This window comes from Ammospiza caudacuta, chromosome 22, assembly GCF_027887145.1.
Source record: "Ammospiza caudacuta isolate bAmmCau1 chromosome 22, bAmmCau1.pri, whole genome shotgun sequence".
In the NCBI taxonomy this organism is placed as follows: Eukaryota; Metazoa; Chordata; class Aves; order Passeriformes; family Passerellidae; genus Ammospiza; species Ammospiza caudacuta.
This window is the reverse complement of record NC_080614.1, coordinates 7,856,918-7,874,391: the sequence shown is the minus strand read 5'-3', so window position 1 is coordinate 7,874,391 and position 17,474 is coordinate 7,856,918. Positions and strand designations below refer to the sequence as shown.

The window sequence follows — 17,474 nt, the reverse complement described above, 5'->3', positions numbered from 1 at the left end:
GTTCTTTGCCTGCTGGACTGCAGAGCACTGAGGTCAGGAAACTTCCCTTGTCTAACTCTGCTTGCAATAATGCAAATATTCTCACATCTGATTTTCCTTTCACATGCTTTGAAGGAATGTTGAATATTTCAGAGGGGGGCAAGCCTGGCAGGGTGCTGTTTGTGCAGGAACATTCTCAACCATGATTTCACATTTTCTTTCAGCATTCATTACCTGGTGATGATGTGCAACACAGTTAGCAGAATATTTTGAAGGAACAAAATTTATGGAAAGCAAGGAAATAGTTGGTAATGTCTGTACAGAGCTCAGAGCTGAATAAACACAGAATCACAGAATCACAGAAATTCAAGGCTGGAAGAGACCTGTAAGATCATCAAGTCCAACCCAAGTTCTAACAATTCAACTAGATCATGGCAGCAAGTGCCACATCCAGCCTTTTTTTGAACTCTTCAAGGGATGATGACTCCACCACCTCACTGGGTAGATGATTCCAGTATCTGACCACTCTTTCTGTAAAATACTTCCTTCTTAATTCTAACTTGCATCTCCCTTGACGCTGATATTTAAGTTGTAATTAATTAATGACTTCAAGCTGGATTACAAAGAGGTATCCAGTTTCATCTTTTATTGGGCTGTATTTTCTTCTTGACTACATTAATCTTGATTAATATAAATATATTTGAGTTCTTCACAGCTGTGTGACATTTCCAGCAGAATTCCTTGAGGATATATCCTCAGCTTGCAAATGAAGCCAACAGTTGTTTAAGGACAATAATTTCGTGCTTGGAAAGAAGCTCTCCCACATCATCTCGATGCCCATTATGGGGGAAAAGCCTCACCAGTGTCACAAGGATTAAAATTGAATTTGAAGGGCAAGAAGCTCCGTCTTACCTGTGCTCTTAGGGCAGAGAAAAGGAGCATGCAAAGAGGAAAAGGTGGAAGGTTCCAGGTTGTGTCTTTGCTGTGGGCTGATCCCATGGCTGCTGAATGAGGTTCCACCCTGGAATGTTGCCTTTGAGACAACAGCACAACAAAAAAAGAGAATGCTCCCTCTTCCCTTTCATCCTAATCAAAGCAGCAGGGCACTCCTCAGCATTGCTTTCATCTTTGTTTTCAGCAGCAGATTCTGTTTTTCTCCATGGTTGTGCTACTACACTCCAAAAACATTGGGACAACTCCTTTGGAGCAGCCAAAACAAAAGAAGGAGCTGCAGCTCTGGGCCCCACTTGGGACCTTTCTGCTTCTGTTTATGTTATTTCAGTATTCTGGGGTAGCAGAACAGTTTATCTGTTATTTCTTTGTTCTCTGGGGCAGTAGAACAGTTTATTTGGGACTTCTGCTGCCCCATCCCTGATATTGGTGCTGATCCTGACAAATCCACTGCATTCCCACCAGGGCAGATCCTTCATCCCGGAGGGGCAGGAGAAGGGTGTAAGACACCTCTTCAAATTATATTTTAATCCTAGTGACATTGATGAGGCTTTTCCCCCATAATGGGCATCAAGATGCTGTGGGAGGGCTTCTTTCCAAACATGAAATGATATTCTTAATTGTTGGCTCCATTTGCAAGCTGAAAAATAAAATTGGATCAATTTTCTTCCAGTGGTAACCAACAGAAAGACCCTTCACAAACACCTTACGGGAGTTATTTTGACTGATCCTTTTGACTGGCCCATAAAAATAAAGCAAATTGGTGGAACAGTAAGTGTTAAAGCTCATAAAATGCTAGCTAGAAAATACATGATTATTATTCATGGGCTGCAAGTGATTTGAATGTTTTCTGTAGAACTGGAACCCCTGTGTTAGAATTTGTTGTTTAAACAGAAAAAAAGGTTTTTTTCACAATGGGGAGTTTACATAATCCACAATAATTTTAAGGAATCCTGAATGCTGCAATTTGCTTTTTTTTTTCCTCATTGCTCTCTTGATCAGTTTTGTTTTGCTGCTCCGTGTCCAGTGTCTGTTGCATATTTATCATCAGCATCTCATCCTTCTTATCTTCCTCATCTTTCCTTCATTCTTGCAGCCTCCCAGAAAGCAATCAGACTGGGAAATCCCCAAACAGAGCAATCAATGTATGCTGCAGCTCGATGCCTCCCTTTTCAGTCTCGCTTTCAGCTTCTGGAGCTCAGAACTTTTATCAATTTTAAGCCCATAGTCCGTGATTTTCCAGGCCTCTTCATAACGCCGCTTCTCAAAGTTATATTGTGCAATTTTGTGAAAAGTTTGGGTCAAAGATTCCCTGCCAGGGCACTCAGTGATGGTGCCCAGGGCCAGGGGCTCGTCCAGCTGCAGGGCTTGCATGTAGTGCTGCACTGCTGCCTCCTCCTGAGCCAGGGCCAGCAGCAGGAAGCCCTGGCAGCAGTGATCCCCAGCCTGGGTTTTTGGGCTGTTGCAGCCATGCCCTTGGATCACTTTCTCCATGTCTTTCAGAGCTTTTTCGTATTTTTTCAGGTGCATCAGGCAGGCAGCTCTGTGCCTCAGGTACCTGGGGTTGGCCCTGCTGGCCAGCACAGCCAGGCTGTGGTAGCCCAGAGCCTGCTGGTGGTTGTGGCCCTTCATCAGCATCTTCCCTTCCTGGGCTGCTGCCTGTGGGGACAGAGGAATCCATGTTAGTTAATAAAAATGCCCAGATTTTTTAAGATTTTCTAAGCTTTCTGATGTTTACGAACTTTGTCAGGCACTTTCTGTAAATAACTTCTTATTTTGCATTCTTTTATGGAAGAAAAAAATTTGGATAGATTGTTAGTTTGTCCAGTGTCATCGGAGAGGTGGCACTGTCACCCTCCAATCCACTGTCACTTTTAGAAAACTATAAATGCTATAGTCAAAAAATAAACTTCCCTTTTTTCACCTTCAGAGCAGCAGTGTGCACTTGTGTTGGTTTGTATTCTATAGTGACATAAAGGGAAAAAATTTGGGGAAAGAAAAAAATCTAATCTGGATTGGTAACACACACAGACACTAAGAAATGTTAGTTGTTTTATCACGTCACTAAAAGTTTGATTTTGGCTTCCAGACTGAAATAATTGCATCTAGCTGGAGAAATAAAAATTGGTGTATTTTCGCATACAGATAAGGGTTCAGCTGCTCCCTGCACGTGGCCTTGGAGGAGCATTTTTGTCATCAGCCTCATCGCAGGTGACCTGGAAGGGCAGGAAAATCCTCAGAGTGCATCCAAGGGCAATTGGAGTCCAGCTCGTCATTAAAATTTTAATTTTGGCTTCCAGACTGAAATAATTCAGGTGCCACCTGGAAAGGTCCATGAGTGGATCCCTGGATTGGGTCTCTGTGTCCCTTTTTTCCATCTATTCAATCTTATGATATGACCAAGATATAAAACTCTTGGCTCACTGGGCACTTGCTGTTATCTCAGGAGCTTCTGAAGTCTTTTGTTTCCGCACAGAATTTCTTCTGAATTTGTTTAAATTACTTAGGAATAATGAACAAAAAGGTGCCTGGACCAACATCTCCAGGTGCTGTCCCACAAATGCAAGAGGTAAAAATGAAATTTTTCTCTCTACTGGAGCCTACCTAAGCTGTTGGAAAAAAAAAAAGGCCAACTGGTGGCTTTGCTAATTGTTAATCTTGAGTACAATTTGAACTCTCTGCCCTCATCTGAAGGGAAAAACAACAACAAGAGAAATAGAGAAGGCTGAAAAAGCCTCATAATTTTTAGGTTCATGGAGGTCAATGAAGAAAAGTCCATTAGAAGTATTTGCCTGAAATGGATTTCTCATTATTCCCCTTCATTGGTAATAAATAAAGCTTTTAACGTGCTGCAGCAGAGAGAATATTCAGGTTATAAACAAGGCTGCCATCAGCAGCTGAGGGCTTACAAAAGGCTGGGTCAAACAAGGCTCAAGCAAAGGATAAATATTTGCATCCTCCTCATTTCAGGGGTAATTCCTGTTTGTGGAGGCAGAAATCCAGTTAGCCCAGCCACTGTTTTTGTAGCCACACCTGAGAGCCAGGTCAGGTTCTCCAGTTTCTTTGTGTGCCCCTTTTATTTTGCCTGACTGAGGCTGGGATTGATTTCTGTCTGCCAGGACTGAAAACAGGTTCTGCAGGAAAGGGAGCAACACTGCAGGGCAAGTCCCAGCACCTCATCTGAGAGCAGTGCCAGGAAATAATTTAGCCTGTCCTCATGGTTTAGGAGGAATTCTGCCCCAGTTATTACATTATAATGCACCAAAAAAAAAAACCAAACCAACAAAAAAACCATATATATATATATATATATATATATATATATATATTTGCTATTTTTATATACAGCAACATACATCTCTATATAATATATATTGCTAAATAAATATCATATATATATATAAAATATATGAAATATATGCATATTGCTATTTTTCTTGATAAATATATATGACATATACTTTCTTGATAAATAAATATGACCTAATCATATTTATTAAAGAGTCTCTCAGCTTCCTCACAGAGAAATAGCAATAGGACTTCTCCCCAAATAGTGTCAACCCCTGGCTTTAACAATTCTGGCCATAAATTTTCATTTCAGATGTCTTTGTACATTTAAAGAGCAGCACATTTGCTTTGTGCTTTGAAATGTTTTTAAGACAACTCCTCAGTGTCCCCTCAGTGGCAGGAATTTAACAGGGATCAAGGTGGAATTGCAGCTGCCTGAGGAGCATCTTGGCAAGAGAAGGTGGTTTTTTCCCCCCCTAGAAATTCCAGAGTTCTGGATCACATTGTTCCAAGGAACTCAGTGCAGTTCCTCAAGATAGCTTTGTGTTTGTGTAGTTAAATTGTCATTTTCAGCCTCTAAGGCGCATTTGTTGTCTCGGAGGCAGAAGAAAACACAATGGTTGTTGTTGTGCTGAATGCTAAATCTGATGTTGGAGGTTTTCATGCTCTGACCTGGGGCATTTGGGGTTATTGCACCACAATATTGCATTTCTTCACTGAGCAATATTTCAATGTCGCATTTTTTCACATTTCCCTGAGAGTCCCCACATCAAGCCATGAGATTCTGCCTTTCCTGCCACACTTGGAGGAAAAATCCCATCTGAAAATCAAGGATTCCCTTTCACCCTTGCAGATGGAGCAAGGTTGGGCAGCTGGAATCTGGATTCTCTTTTGGCTCTCCCGGATTTAAGGGACCTGAGCTGGGACATTTTTGGGGTGTAACAGGGAAGGATTAATCAACAGCTTGCACATTGTCTCCTAACAGAGATAAAGATGAAAACCAGGCTGAGGGAGAGAAGGCAAGGGAAGGCAGAAGGGGATGGCCATGGCTGAGTTCAGCTGCTCCCTGCACGTGGCCTTGGAGGAGCATTTTTGTCATCAGCCTCATTGCAGGTGACCTGGAAGGGCAGGAAAATCCTCAGAGTGCATTCCAGGGGAACTGGAGTCCTACTTGTCATTAAAATTTTAATTTTGGCTTCCAGACTGAAATAATTCAGGTGCCACCTGGAAAGGTCCATGAGTGGATCCCTGGATTGGGTCTCTGTGTCCCTTTTTTCCATTTATTTACCTCACTGAGTGTAAAGCACTGAACACACACATATTTTTGTGGCATTTTTGGTTCCAGTCCCTAGGGACCAATCTTATGACATGACCAAGGCTTAATTCCTTAGAGAGAAAAAGAGTGAGGAGTTTACTGGGCATGGAATTATGGCCAAGGGTCAGACCCTGAGCAGCAAATCCCAGCAGATGGAACGATAAACTCTGAGCTTTGGCAGAGGGTTGGGTGCTTCCAGAAGAGTTTGGAGCAAATCTTTCCTTCTCCACCTGCACATGCCATGAAGGACATGAGGAATGGCAACTTCACCTAATTCTGGCATAGACCATGTAGTTGTGGAGACCTTTTTTGTAGGAATTTGGATCTCCACAGCAGCTGCAGCCCTGAGGATCTGTGTGAGGGGTTGGGAATCAGTCGTGCATTTACCCCTGACTCAGGAGAGCCAAGGGTTGAAGCTGCACGAGCAGCAAAGCAAACTCCCTTCCTCCCTTCCTCTGACCTTTTGCAGCTTGATAAATCTTTCAGATTCCTGCTCCCATGGGGGTCTCCCAGTTGTTTACAAATTTCTCAACATGGGACCCCTTTTGCTATAAATAATGGGAGAATTTTATGGCTTTGTTTTCCATGAAATAAGAAAGAGTACATCCAGGAGCTCTCTCCTTCCTCCACCCTTTCCTATTCAGCTTATGGAGAACTATTTTTAGGTCTTCAGACCTGGCTCCAGGATAATGATGACACGTTTTTAAAATGCCTGTAATTCCAAATTCTCAGAAAAACAATGTGGCAGAAATGCTTTTGTGCTGGAGTGCTGAGACTGGGTGTGAGCTCTGAACTCTTCTTCTCCTACCTGGAAAATTCAGGAACAGGGCAAACTCCCTCTCCCAGGGTAGGAACCTTGGCAAAGTCAGGCCATCATGAGGAATTTTAGCATTAATTCTGTATGAAAGCTTTTAAAACTTTCCTTTTATTGAGATCTTTTCACAAAAGGAAGTGCTGCTGGGAAATCCTTTGAGACACTAGGCAGGTGGATGAAACAATTCCTTCCACACCCCAGAGAGCACACACTCATCCCCTGGTCACAAAATACATCTAAAAACACCCAGGTGCTCAAGTTCAAACATTTAAAAGCATGAGATGAAAGGGAGTAATGTTTTCTTTTTAAACTGCCAGCCCTGGTATTGGGCTCCAGTTTTGAAATCAGCCTGGTCACACCTTTTGTCTCAATCTCTCATGATAAATAAGCCACAGTGAGGGGTTTTATTTCAGACACAGCTGCCAAAAAGAGACAGAAATAAGTTTCTCTCCCACTTTAAAGGCTTCACTCACCTGTGGCACCGGTGAGTTCTCACTTGTCACAGCAGTATAAATGATACAAATGTTAGTTTGATTTTTTTCATTTCATTTTTCTTTTCTTCCTGACAGCAAAGAACATCCTCCTGTGCTGCTTCAGAAGGAAAGCAGTGTGGATGGACTGGGCTGTGAGACCCCCACAGAAGGAGTGATGTGAAGCAGGGGAAATTCAGCTCTAAAATGTGTCTTCATTTACAGACACCTCCTTAGGGCCTCCCTAGTCACAGCCTCAATTGCTCCTTTATCAACTTTCTAAAGTGGAAGATTGCAAATTGCCTCTGAAATCTTCCAACTCTTCCCTCTAAGACTGAACTTTTTACATTATTTAGAAGAGAGGGGCTCTTTTCTCTGTAATGGGCCATGTCTGGGGACTGGTAAATTAATACTTGTTTACTTATATCCTCCTGCTGTTCTGTTCAAATACATTCCAAGGGCTCCTCTTGCTGCATTAAGGATATCAGCATGTTGTTTGTTTTATAACCTGGGAGAGAGCATAACAATATAGCTTCTCACCAGGGTGCACACCAGCAACAAATTGAATAAAAGGAAGCAAACTGATTCTCAGAACGCAGAGCTTCTGGGTAATCAGAATTGCAGATGCTTGGCTGAGTGTTAAAACTCTTCACCATCAATCTGACCTTCTCTTGTCTTATTATTGGGGATGATTTCTGGGTGTACTTTGGGGGAGAAATAGGAAAAATGCTGAATAATAAATGCTTGGGGGGGGATCAGAGCTTTGTGGCATTGTTGTGTCAGTTTTAGCTAAGAAAACCAGCCTCAAAGCCTTAAATTTTGTAAAGATGAGATCATATTAGAAATTCTAAATGTTGCACAAAAGAAGGATGGAAGAATTTAATGTCACTGAATTGAAATATTCAGCTCTTTTCACCAAGAAAATGAACAAAGCATAAATCCTCCTTCACCAGGAGCCATTCATGAGCCCCATGTATCCCCCAGAGTGCAACAATTAGCAATGATCTGTTAAATCCCTACCTGCCACCCTCACACCCCCTGAATTTCAGTGTGAGCATCACCAGCTCTTGTGCCAGGGAGAACAAAAAGGAATCCTAATTTCTCAGATGTGGCAATGATGGATTATTAGAGACTGATCAAGGTCACTGCAGTGGAAGAAATTTGGCTCCAAATTTCTTCCTGACCTGGCTGGAGGAAAAGCCAATTTGTGCCCTGACAATCTGCTGAAACTCCCCACACACGTCTCAAGGCAGGGAGAAATCCCTGCAAAATCCCAGTTTTGCTTCCCAATTCTTTCCCCACTGAACCCACAGATGTGGAACCGAACAAAAAAGGCTGTACCTGAGCGAGATGCTGCTGTTTCTTGGTGTCTACAAAGTTGAGGAGAAAGACCAAATCCTTCTCATCTCTCCTGGCCAGGGCACTGAGCGGGGCAGCTGCTCCTGCCACGTTCCTGCCCTGCAGCTGCAGCACAGCCAGGCGAGCCCTGGCTGTGTCCTCAGCAGGACAGTGGCCAAAGGCTTCCTGCAGGTGCTTGAGGGCCTCCTGGTGCCTTCCTGTTGGGGAACATCAGCACAAACTCCATAACCCATCCCATGGGGAGAAAGGAACCCAGAAACCACAGAGAGGCAGGGGTCAGGCAGCCAGTCCATGTCTAAAGGCGTTAATTTTGTCATATCCTGTTGGAATTCAGCCCAAGATGCCTGTGGTTTTTATTATGACCCATGGAGCAAGTTACCAACCTTATATGAGCATCTGCAAGCCACAAAGTCTAACTAGAATAATAATCAGTTTGTCACAGGGTGGAAAATAGATTTTTGGGGTTTTTAGAATGGGGGTTCACGGGGCAAAAAGGAGGAATCTGGGCATGTCCAACCTTTCTCCTTCTTCTTGTTGGCCTCCATCTTCAGGGTGATGTTGGCACTTTTGGATTGGTTTAGAGTAGAAGCTCACTGTCTGACATAGGTGATAGGTATTGGAAAGTAATTGTAAATATTGTACAGGTAGTTTTTAGTATAAAAGATAACACCAGAGTGCCTCTGTCTGACCTGCTGAATGGACCTGGGCAGGACAGGAGAAAGAATTTTATAGATAAGAAAATAAACAACCTTGAGAACGAGAACTGAAGAGCTCTGACTCCTTCTTCGACCACCAGGCTGGGAAAAGAGACTTTGTGACACATCTCAGGGTCACTCTGATCAGTTAAAGTCCCAAGAATACCCTGTCCCAAAATGTTTTGAAACTTCTCTTGAGAAGCACCATCCAGCACCATCCAGCACTGTCCAGCATTATCCAGCACCATCCAGCACCATCCAGCACCATCCAGAACCATCCAGCACCATCCAGCATTGTCCGGCATTGTCCAGCATTATCCAGCACCATCCAGAACCATCCAGCAACACCCCTGACATTTCATATTCACTTCTATCCATTTTCTGCTCCCTCACCAGCTGTGCTGAAGGACTGGGACTCACCATTTGCCATCAGAACATCAGTGTAGAAGATGTGATGTTGTGCAGCCCTGCAGACTTTGGTCAGTGCTTTTGCCATCGTGAGAAGGTCCCTGAGGGTTTCTTCTGGGACATCTTTGGTGGCCATGAGCTCCCTGAGAGTGGCCCTGCCATGCTGGAGGAGCCACCCAGTGACCAAGCCCTGGGCTTCAGGCTTCAAGGACAGGATTGCTGGGATCACTGCTCCTGCCTCCACCTTCAGTGCTGAGATCAGATCTTGCACTGCCTCCTGTGGAAAAACAACACCAAGGAAAGAAATGGAAGCAATAATTAAGTATTGATAGTTTGTTCTTTCAGCTGCTTTAAGCTCTCTGCTGAACTGTTGAAGTGAGGGGGAGAACGACCATCCTATAATGCATCGAACTCCGAATTTATTGATTGATCAGTCACTTTAAATAACAGTGTTAATTAACTTCATGCATATTCCAAAATCCAGGTTTACGATAGGCTAACAGAGAAAACTCTAACCACTCCTTTTGTTTTACAATACCGTTGATTGTTTACATCAAACAAAATCAGTGTTCTCACTGTGATACGAACGGTTCTCAAAACTTCCATAACTGTTCCCAGGGTGCCATCTTTTCCCAGAGAGGATGTTACCTTTGTTATGGGAAGACTGCCTGAGAACTTTATTGTTTATGCAAGGATGCCTGAGAGAGACTAATTGTTTATAGAAGTCAGGCTGGAAACTGCTTTGAAACTGCTTCACAGCTACCTGTTACTTTTCTCTCAGCTGCATGGCTTCGTGGCCTTTTTCTTTAAGCCATGCTTGAACTAAACTCCCGACACTGAACCATGGAAAAACTTTGCTCTTCCCTGTCCTTGTGCTGCATTTTTTCCATTTGCAAAGCTGATAGGAGGTCATAAAGGCAGGTTTGAATCAGTGTTGCAAAGTACTTTAAACTCCTTGGGTTATCACAGAAAATCATGACCAAGGCTTAGCCCTCCTCTCCCCAGGCTTGGGAAAGAAAATCAGTAAAGCCAGATGAGCTGTTCATACACCCAGCCAAACCCAGAGCATTTCACTGTCCAAATTCTGTGAGAAACTCCTGATTCCAGCGATTCCACAACAAATTCTGTGATGTTTACACTCCTGTTGTTCAGAAAAACCAGCAAAGCCCCACATGGACTGTACCTTCTGCTGCTTCAGAGCGAGGTGAACAAACCCTCGGCCACTCAGAGCTTGCACATTGCTGGGATCCTCCTTCAGGACAGCATTAAAATCAAAAATTGCAGTTTTCATCTGCCCAAGGCGCCCGTAGCATCGAGCCCTGGTGAGGAGGCAATCCTCAGCATAACCACCTGGAGGACAGGGATGCAGCCATGGTTACTACAAGGATACTCACAGGAAGCTCCAAAAAGGCTCCACTTGGCCTGAGGATACCTCAGGATGAAGTACAATGAGAGTTTGCTGAAGTGGAAGTTTCCTTTATTGTTGTTGCAAGTGGAATTCCTGCCACGTGTTGAGAGGAAAGAAGAATCTGTGTCAGGTTGGAGTGGGAGCAGCAGGAATGAGAGGAGAAAGCCCCAAGAGGGAGATCTGGGATTATTGAGAGTGGAGGCATGAAGCCATTTGGCTGTTTTAATAAAGTGGGGTCAGAATCACAGAATAGTTTGGGTTGGAAGGGACCTTAAAGAGTCCCCAGCCCCCTCCCACGGGCAGGGAAGGTACACATTGTTTTGGAAAAATGAGTTATCCAGATGGGACTGACTAATTCCCTGCCAGAATTAATATGCACTGGGATTTGTGATACTGAGCTGCTTTTTTTCCCCTTTTTCCCCCTCTGTTTTCACACAAGTGCTGCCCAAATAAACACATAGAGTTTTCAGAGAAAATCCTGGTCCCTCCATTCCCTGCCTGCAGAGCATTTCTGTGCCTGCCATCCACACATCCCTTCCTTCCAAGGCAATTTCGATAAGGATCTTAACATGCCCAGGGTTGCAATCAATAACTGTGGCATCCAATATTGGATGATAAATCATCAGTGCCACTGGAAATATGTTTTCATAGGGAGGTCAGCAAATGCAGCTGCCTGCAGGGATCAGCCAGCAGACAGGCTCCAAGCAATTCCTCTGCAGTAATGAGGCTTTTATTCCCTCCTGATTTGCTCCAAAACTTCTGCACCAAAGGTTATTATCACTCTGGAGCTCTACCAGTTGGCTCCTCTAAAGACAATATCTATTTCTTAACAAGCATCTGTTCTAGCAGGTGGGGAGCTGATAAGCTGGAATGCACGGGCTGTGAAATGGAACCATCTCCAAGCAATTAACAGGGTTTTTATTCCATTTCCACCAGCCAGTCTCTCTTCTTCTCAGTGCTGCTGTCATAACATTTGCTCAGAGTGAAAGGCAGATTTCCACACAAACATGGTTTTACTTGGAAGAATTTCCTTGTCAGCCTGGTCTCTCTCCTGAGGGAAAGCTGGGATGGTGAAATGTGTGAGGGCCTGCATTCACTTCTTTGCACAGGGTAAAGAAGAGGGGGTGATGTCCCTGTAGAATTGTGCTGAAGCCATTTAAATTCCTTGAAATTGAAAATTTAAAAGTTTTGAAATTTAAAAGTTTTGAAATTTAAAATTTAAAATTCATGGCCCAGGTGAGCGTGCTGTGTCAGCCCTCACTGGGGAGGTGACAGAGGACATCTGGACATCCTGTCCCACCCTGATTTGCTTAGGAACAAATCCCCACGGGCATCCTGGTGTCCTACCTGCAGCAAGGATGGCAAAGGACAGGTGGGCAATGGCCTCTCTGATGGCAGCAGCCTCCTGTTTGCCCTTCAGGATGGCCAGGGCTCGCCAGCGGCAGTGGCTCTGCAGCAGCTTTCTGTCCTCGTCCTGGAAAATGTCCAGCACTGGCAGGAGGCAGGAGGAGTCTCCAATTCTGATCAGCCTCCTCAGCAGCTTAAGGATGGGAGAGGAAAAGGCAGCAGAGAAAGAGTTGAATGGGGTGTGAGGTTGTGTGTGAGAGATTTGTGTCCTTCCTCAGCATCCCTGCCTCTCCCTGGGGCTTCAGCCAGCCCAGGATCACAAATCTCTGATTTATCTCCTCAGACAGCCATGCTGTGAATGCAGGTTGGAGAAAACAGGAATTCTTATCTTTTCTCACCACCACTGCAGCTGTGGAAATAATTCTGGGCAAGTACCTGGTGCTGCCTGCTTTGTTTTGGGCAGCATCCACATTGGCAGTGGAGTGTTTTTATAAATAAAGGATGATTGCCCAAAAAAGAGAATATTCCTGTGGAACACAAGGATTCCAGTGACATTTTTGACTGCAAAATCAAAAACACTGTACTAATGGAAAATTAGAGAAGTGCTGTAAGTTATTTTTAGTATTGTTATTGGTAATCTGGGAAAAGCATGGATTCAAACCTACAAAGTCCTGCTGGAAAAGAATCCTGTCTGACCTTTGGTATCTTTGCCTCAAAAAGCACTTTTTAAACATAATTTCCAATGAAAATGAATCAAAAGATGGTTTTGCAGTGCTCAGCAGAGACTGAATATTCAAATCTGAGCCAGAGAAGTCTGGACAAGAATAAAGTTATCCTGATGTACCAGACACATCCCTTGAACTCATAACTTTCTCTATTTTATTGATAGATAAAAGTGATTGGCATCTGACAGGCAGGTGAGATAAAATATTTTGAAGAGAAATTTTCAGATGTTTCATGCAGAACTTGAAGCAGAAGCTATAGATGGAAATCCAACGTCCAAAGAGAGCACTGTAATAAAGCCACACCCTTCATTAACAGCCATCCTAAAAGCAGCAAATTACAGCAAACTTTAATTTTTCATAGGCAGTAGTGAAGTGCTGACAACAAAACCTTTCTCCTTATGGGTTAGCAGAAATTATATGGCATTTTAAAAAGAATACAACAGTTCCCTCTTATGGCAGAGCCTGGGATTTCAGCTTTGTAATCCTGGCTAGGAGAAGCAACTTTGCTGGAATGGCTTTCAGGGTTTCCAGCACAATTTATCAACATTGGAGAAAGAAAACTGCAGACTGATATTGGAATTTCTGCATTTGTGTCTTTTTTTCTAACAATGGGGAGGTGGCACTTGTGCCTTCTTTTCTCTAAAGGAACATTCCCAAACCCATAATGTTGTCCCCAGGGACAGGATGCTCTGCCTGATTAAAGTGCTGAGAAATCCCATTAAAAATCACATGAGGAATGAGCTGGATTTAACTGGGACTCCTTGTGTGGCCTTTTTCAACACAAATTCCTGATTCTATGATTTTATAGCAATACCAGCCCTGTATTTACACCTTTAAGTTCTGCTAGAGGTTCTGCACGTGGGCTCCAAGTTTCACTGTGTCACAGCTCTGTTCCTGCTGCTATTCAGGGAGCTCCTAACAGCAAAGTTTAGTTATAAAGGGGAAATATAAAGGGAAAATGCACCAAAACCACTGAACACAGGGATTAATCTGTAATTTAATGTGAAAAATCTGGCAAATCAGCTGTTGAGGAGGGAATGACCCCGAGGATGAGGCTTTCCAGGTGCTCCTTACCTGGTTGCCATCGTACACAGAGCCCCTCTTGAGCTGCAGCAGGGCCAGCCTGGCCAGCACAGGAGCCCTCTGGGGGTTTCTGGACAGGGCCAGTGACAGCATCTCGTGGGCTTCCTCCCCACGGCCCATCTGGTACAGGGCATCAGCACACAGGATCCGGGATGCCTCGTCAGAGCTGTCCAGCTCCACCAAAAGAGAAGCCAGCTGGAAAACCCCAGGGGCATCTCTGGAGTGGGAAAAAAAAAAAGCCAACAAAACAAAACACCTTCAAGGTTAGGGATGTGCACAGCTCTGTTTGATTTTTGTGAAAGGAAACTGAGCTGCCTCCTGGGTACCTCTTCTTCTGGAGCATCATCTGTCCTTCCTCCTGGAGCACCTTCAGCAGCAATCCCCTCTGGTTCCATGGCACGTAGGACTTGATGGTGAAGATGGTTTCATCCAGCTTTAGCTGGCAAGCTGTGATATAATCCAGAGCTGTCAAGTAATTGCTGCCACCAGAAATGCGGATCAGCCCACGCCCACACAGGGCTTTGATGCAGCTGCTGGGGTGTGGGGACTCGTGCTCGATGACCCTCTGGAAGTCCTGCAGGGCTCCATGGTGGTCCTGGGCGTGGAGGGAGCAGAAGCCTCGCAGTGCCAGCAGCGTGTTGTGGTAAGTGCTCTGCTCTGCTGCCAGCAGCTGCTCACACATGTCCAGGGCAGCCCTGGGGTGTCCCTGCAGGAGGTGACAGTCTGCCAGCCGGACCCTGAACTCCCGGCTGGACGCTGGGCAGATGTGCAGGAGCAGCTGGATTGTCTGGATGACAGGAGGGAGCAGCTCAGTGCCACAGGTGCCCCTGAGCTCAGCCCGAGCACGCACAGCCTCCCTGTAGGCTGCAAACCTCCCCTCCAGGGCAGCTCTGGCCTGCTCCTCGATTTTCTCAGCATCACAGGCTGAGAAAAGCTCTTCAAAGCATTTCATTGCCTGGGCAGGGTCTGCTGCAAAGGCTGCTGCTAAATCCTGCATCATTTCCTGCGTGCATCCTCCCAGGAAGAAATACCCAGAAGCTCGTTCAAGGAGCAGAGCCAGAACGTCCTCACCTTTGAGATTCTCAGCTGAGATTCCCTCAAGAGCCTTGGTGCAAACAGCCACACACTCCTGAAACTCTCCTTTTTTTCGCAGGTGGGCTGCCCGTGCCCTGCACACCCAGGCATGCCCTGGTGCCACCGCAGCCAGGAATCTGTAGCACTCACCCAGCCACTGCTCTGAGGAGCTGCAGCTTGGGCTTTCCTCATGGCACGTGGAGAGATGATCAGAAAAAGCCTGGATAACCTGGGGCAGGTGCTCCCTTTGCCTGCTGCACACGTAGGCTGCTGCCTCAGCTTGGTGCAGCACAAAGGCTTGGATATAATCCACAATTCCCTTCCCAACCTGTGTCCCTGAGAGCACCCGTGCCAGCGCCCTCAGCAGCAGCAGCTCCATGGAACCCCTTGGGTTACCCTCCAGCAGGAGATTGCATTTCCTCACCACCTCCTCCGAGCACCCTCGCCTCAGCAGGGCCTCCAGCTCGTACACTGAGGCCACCATGTTGTTTGGGATGAGGGTGGAGAGGAAAATCGCAGCTATTCCCACGCTGAGGGACACCACGGCCAAGTTCCTGCTCTGGATTTTGGGGATCTGAGCCTTGCCTTGGCACCAGGCCTCCAAGGTGGCCACCACTCTCTCCCAGAGCGCATGGGCCATGGAGTTCACTCTCTGCACTGCTGTGGGGGCACAGCAGCTGAAGGCAGCCAGGTAAAAAGCTGTGGCTGCTGGAAATTCCTGCAGGAAGAGGCGCTCGTCCCCTTCCCCACAGAGCAGGGCGGCGAGCTCCTCAGGGGACATCGCCGGGCCTTGGGCCTTCACCGAGCGGCGTCACGGGCCGGACATGGCCGGGGCCTGGAAAACAGAAATGAGGGGATGTGGAACAGGGTTTGGGCAAAAAATTTCGAATGAGGGGATGTGGGGCAGGGTTTGAGCAGAAAATCAGAAATGAGGGGCTGTGGGGCAGGGTTTGAGCAGGAAATCAGCCATGAGGTGCTGTGGAGCAGGGTTTGAGCAGAAAGTCAGCCATAAGGAGATGTGGAGCAAAATTTTAGCAGAAAATCAGTAATGAGGGACTGTGGAGCACAGTTTTATCCAAAAATCAGAAATGAGGGGTTGTGGAGCAGAATTTGAGCAGAAAATTAGCAGTGAGGGGCTGTGGAGCAGAATTTTAGCAGGATATCAGCAACAAGGGGCTGTGGAGCAGAGGTTTGAGCAGAAAATCAGTAATGAGGGGCTGTGGAGTAGAATTTTATCAGAAAATCAGCAGTGAGGGGCTGTGGAGCAGAGGTTTGATAGAACATCAGTAATGGTGGGCTGTGGAGCAGGGTTCTAGCAGAAAAACAGCCGTGAGGGGCTGTGGAGCAGAGTTTCAATAGAAAATAATCAATGAGGGGTTGTGAAGCAGAATTTTAGTAGAAAAACAGCAACGAGGTGCTGTGGAGCTGAGTTTTGACAGAAAATCATCACTGAGGGGCTGTGGACCACAATTTTGAGAGAAAATCAGCAATGGGGGACCATGGAGCAGAATTTTAGCAGAAAATCAGCCGTGAGGGGCTCTGGAACACAAGTTTTTCCATTTGGAGGGAGCAGCTTTTCAAATTCCAGATGCCAGCAAGCCCAGGCGCTATGAAAAGCCAGGGTTTGGTCACTGCCAGGTTTCTGGGGGAGTAAAGCCACGAGGAGAAACATCACAGAGGTTGGAAAGCACCCACCCCCCTTGGTCAGTGTTCCCTGCCCGTGGAATGAGGCTGGGACAACCATTTGATAAATTTTTAATCATCAATGTCGCCGCTGGTGGGGACACGGAGGAGACAGAGCCACACCTCGATGCATCACCCACCCCTTACCTTTTCTCTTGGCCTGGAGGAAGGAGGACAAATTTGGGTTTTTTTCCAGCCAGCGGACAGGAGGAGGCTCCTGCCCCTCATCCCGCACACCTGAGCCTGTCCCTGCAGATACCTGAGAGGGGATGAGACGGGGCTGGGACGGGAGGGATGGAGGAAAGGAAGGAGAAAGGAGGGAGGGAGCACAGGACAGGAGCTGTGTTGCCTGGAGACAGCAAACACTGCCTGGCCCCGGTGTCCTGCGGGGCGGGGACGGGAACCCAGCCAGGGCTTCTCCCTCCTTATCCCGAGGGACCGGGAGGGATGCTCAGGGCATGGCCAGGGCATGATCCCCTTCATCTGACAGAAATGATACCCCACACCTCGGGGAAAGAATCTCCACTGCTTTGGGGAAAGGATCCCACTCACCTCAGGGAAAGGATTCCACTCACTTGGGGGAAAGGATCTTCGTCACTTTTGGGATAGGATCCTCCTCACCCTGGGGCAAGGATCCTCCATCGCTTTAGGGAAAGGATACCTATCACCTCAGGGAAAGGATTCTCCTCACCTTGGGGAAAGGATCCCCATCACTTTTGGGAAAGGATCCTCCTCACCTTTGGGATAAAGATCCTCCTCACTTTGGAGAAATGTTCCCCATCATCTTCAGGAAACTAATCCAGGTCATGACCCTCAGCAGGACACGATACAGGGAATTACATGAAACAGCAAACTCTGTGATGCAGCCTAAACTT

The 17,474-nt window shown here is 46.0% G+C and overlaps 1 protein-coding gene across 1 annotated transcript; it reads right to left on the bottom strand.

Annotated features, from left to right (window-relative positions):
* Window positions 1-2,070: 2,070 nt before the first annotated feature.
* Window positions 2,071-15,697, bottom strand: TTC34 (tetratricopeptide repeat domain 34). The gene is made up of 8 exons (XM_058818556.1): window positions 15,667-15,697; window positions 14,097-15,576; window positions 13,834-14,059; window positions 12,035-12,227; window positions 10,463-10,629; window positions 9,292-9,556; window positions 8,159-8,373; window positions 2,071-2,589 (listed from the first exon to the last, which is right to left on the bottom strand). Exons 1-8 carry the CDS (start codon window positions 15,695-15,697, stop codon window positions 2,071-2,073), a joined length of 3,096 nt encoding a protein of 1,031 aa, XP_058674539.1.
* Window positions 15,698-17,474: the final 1,777 nt, after the last annotated feature.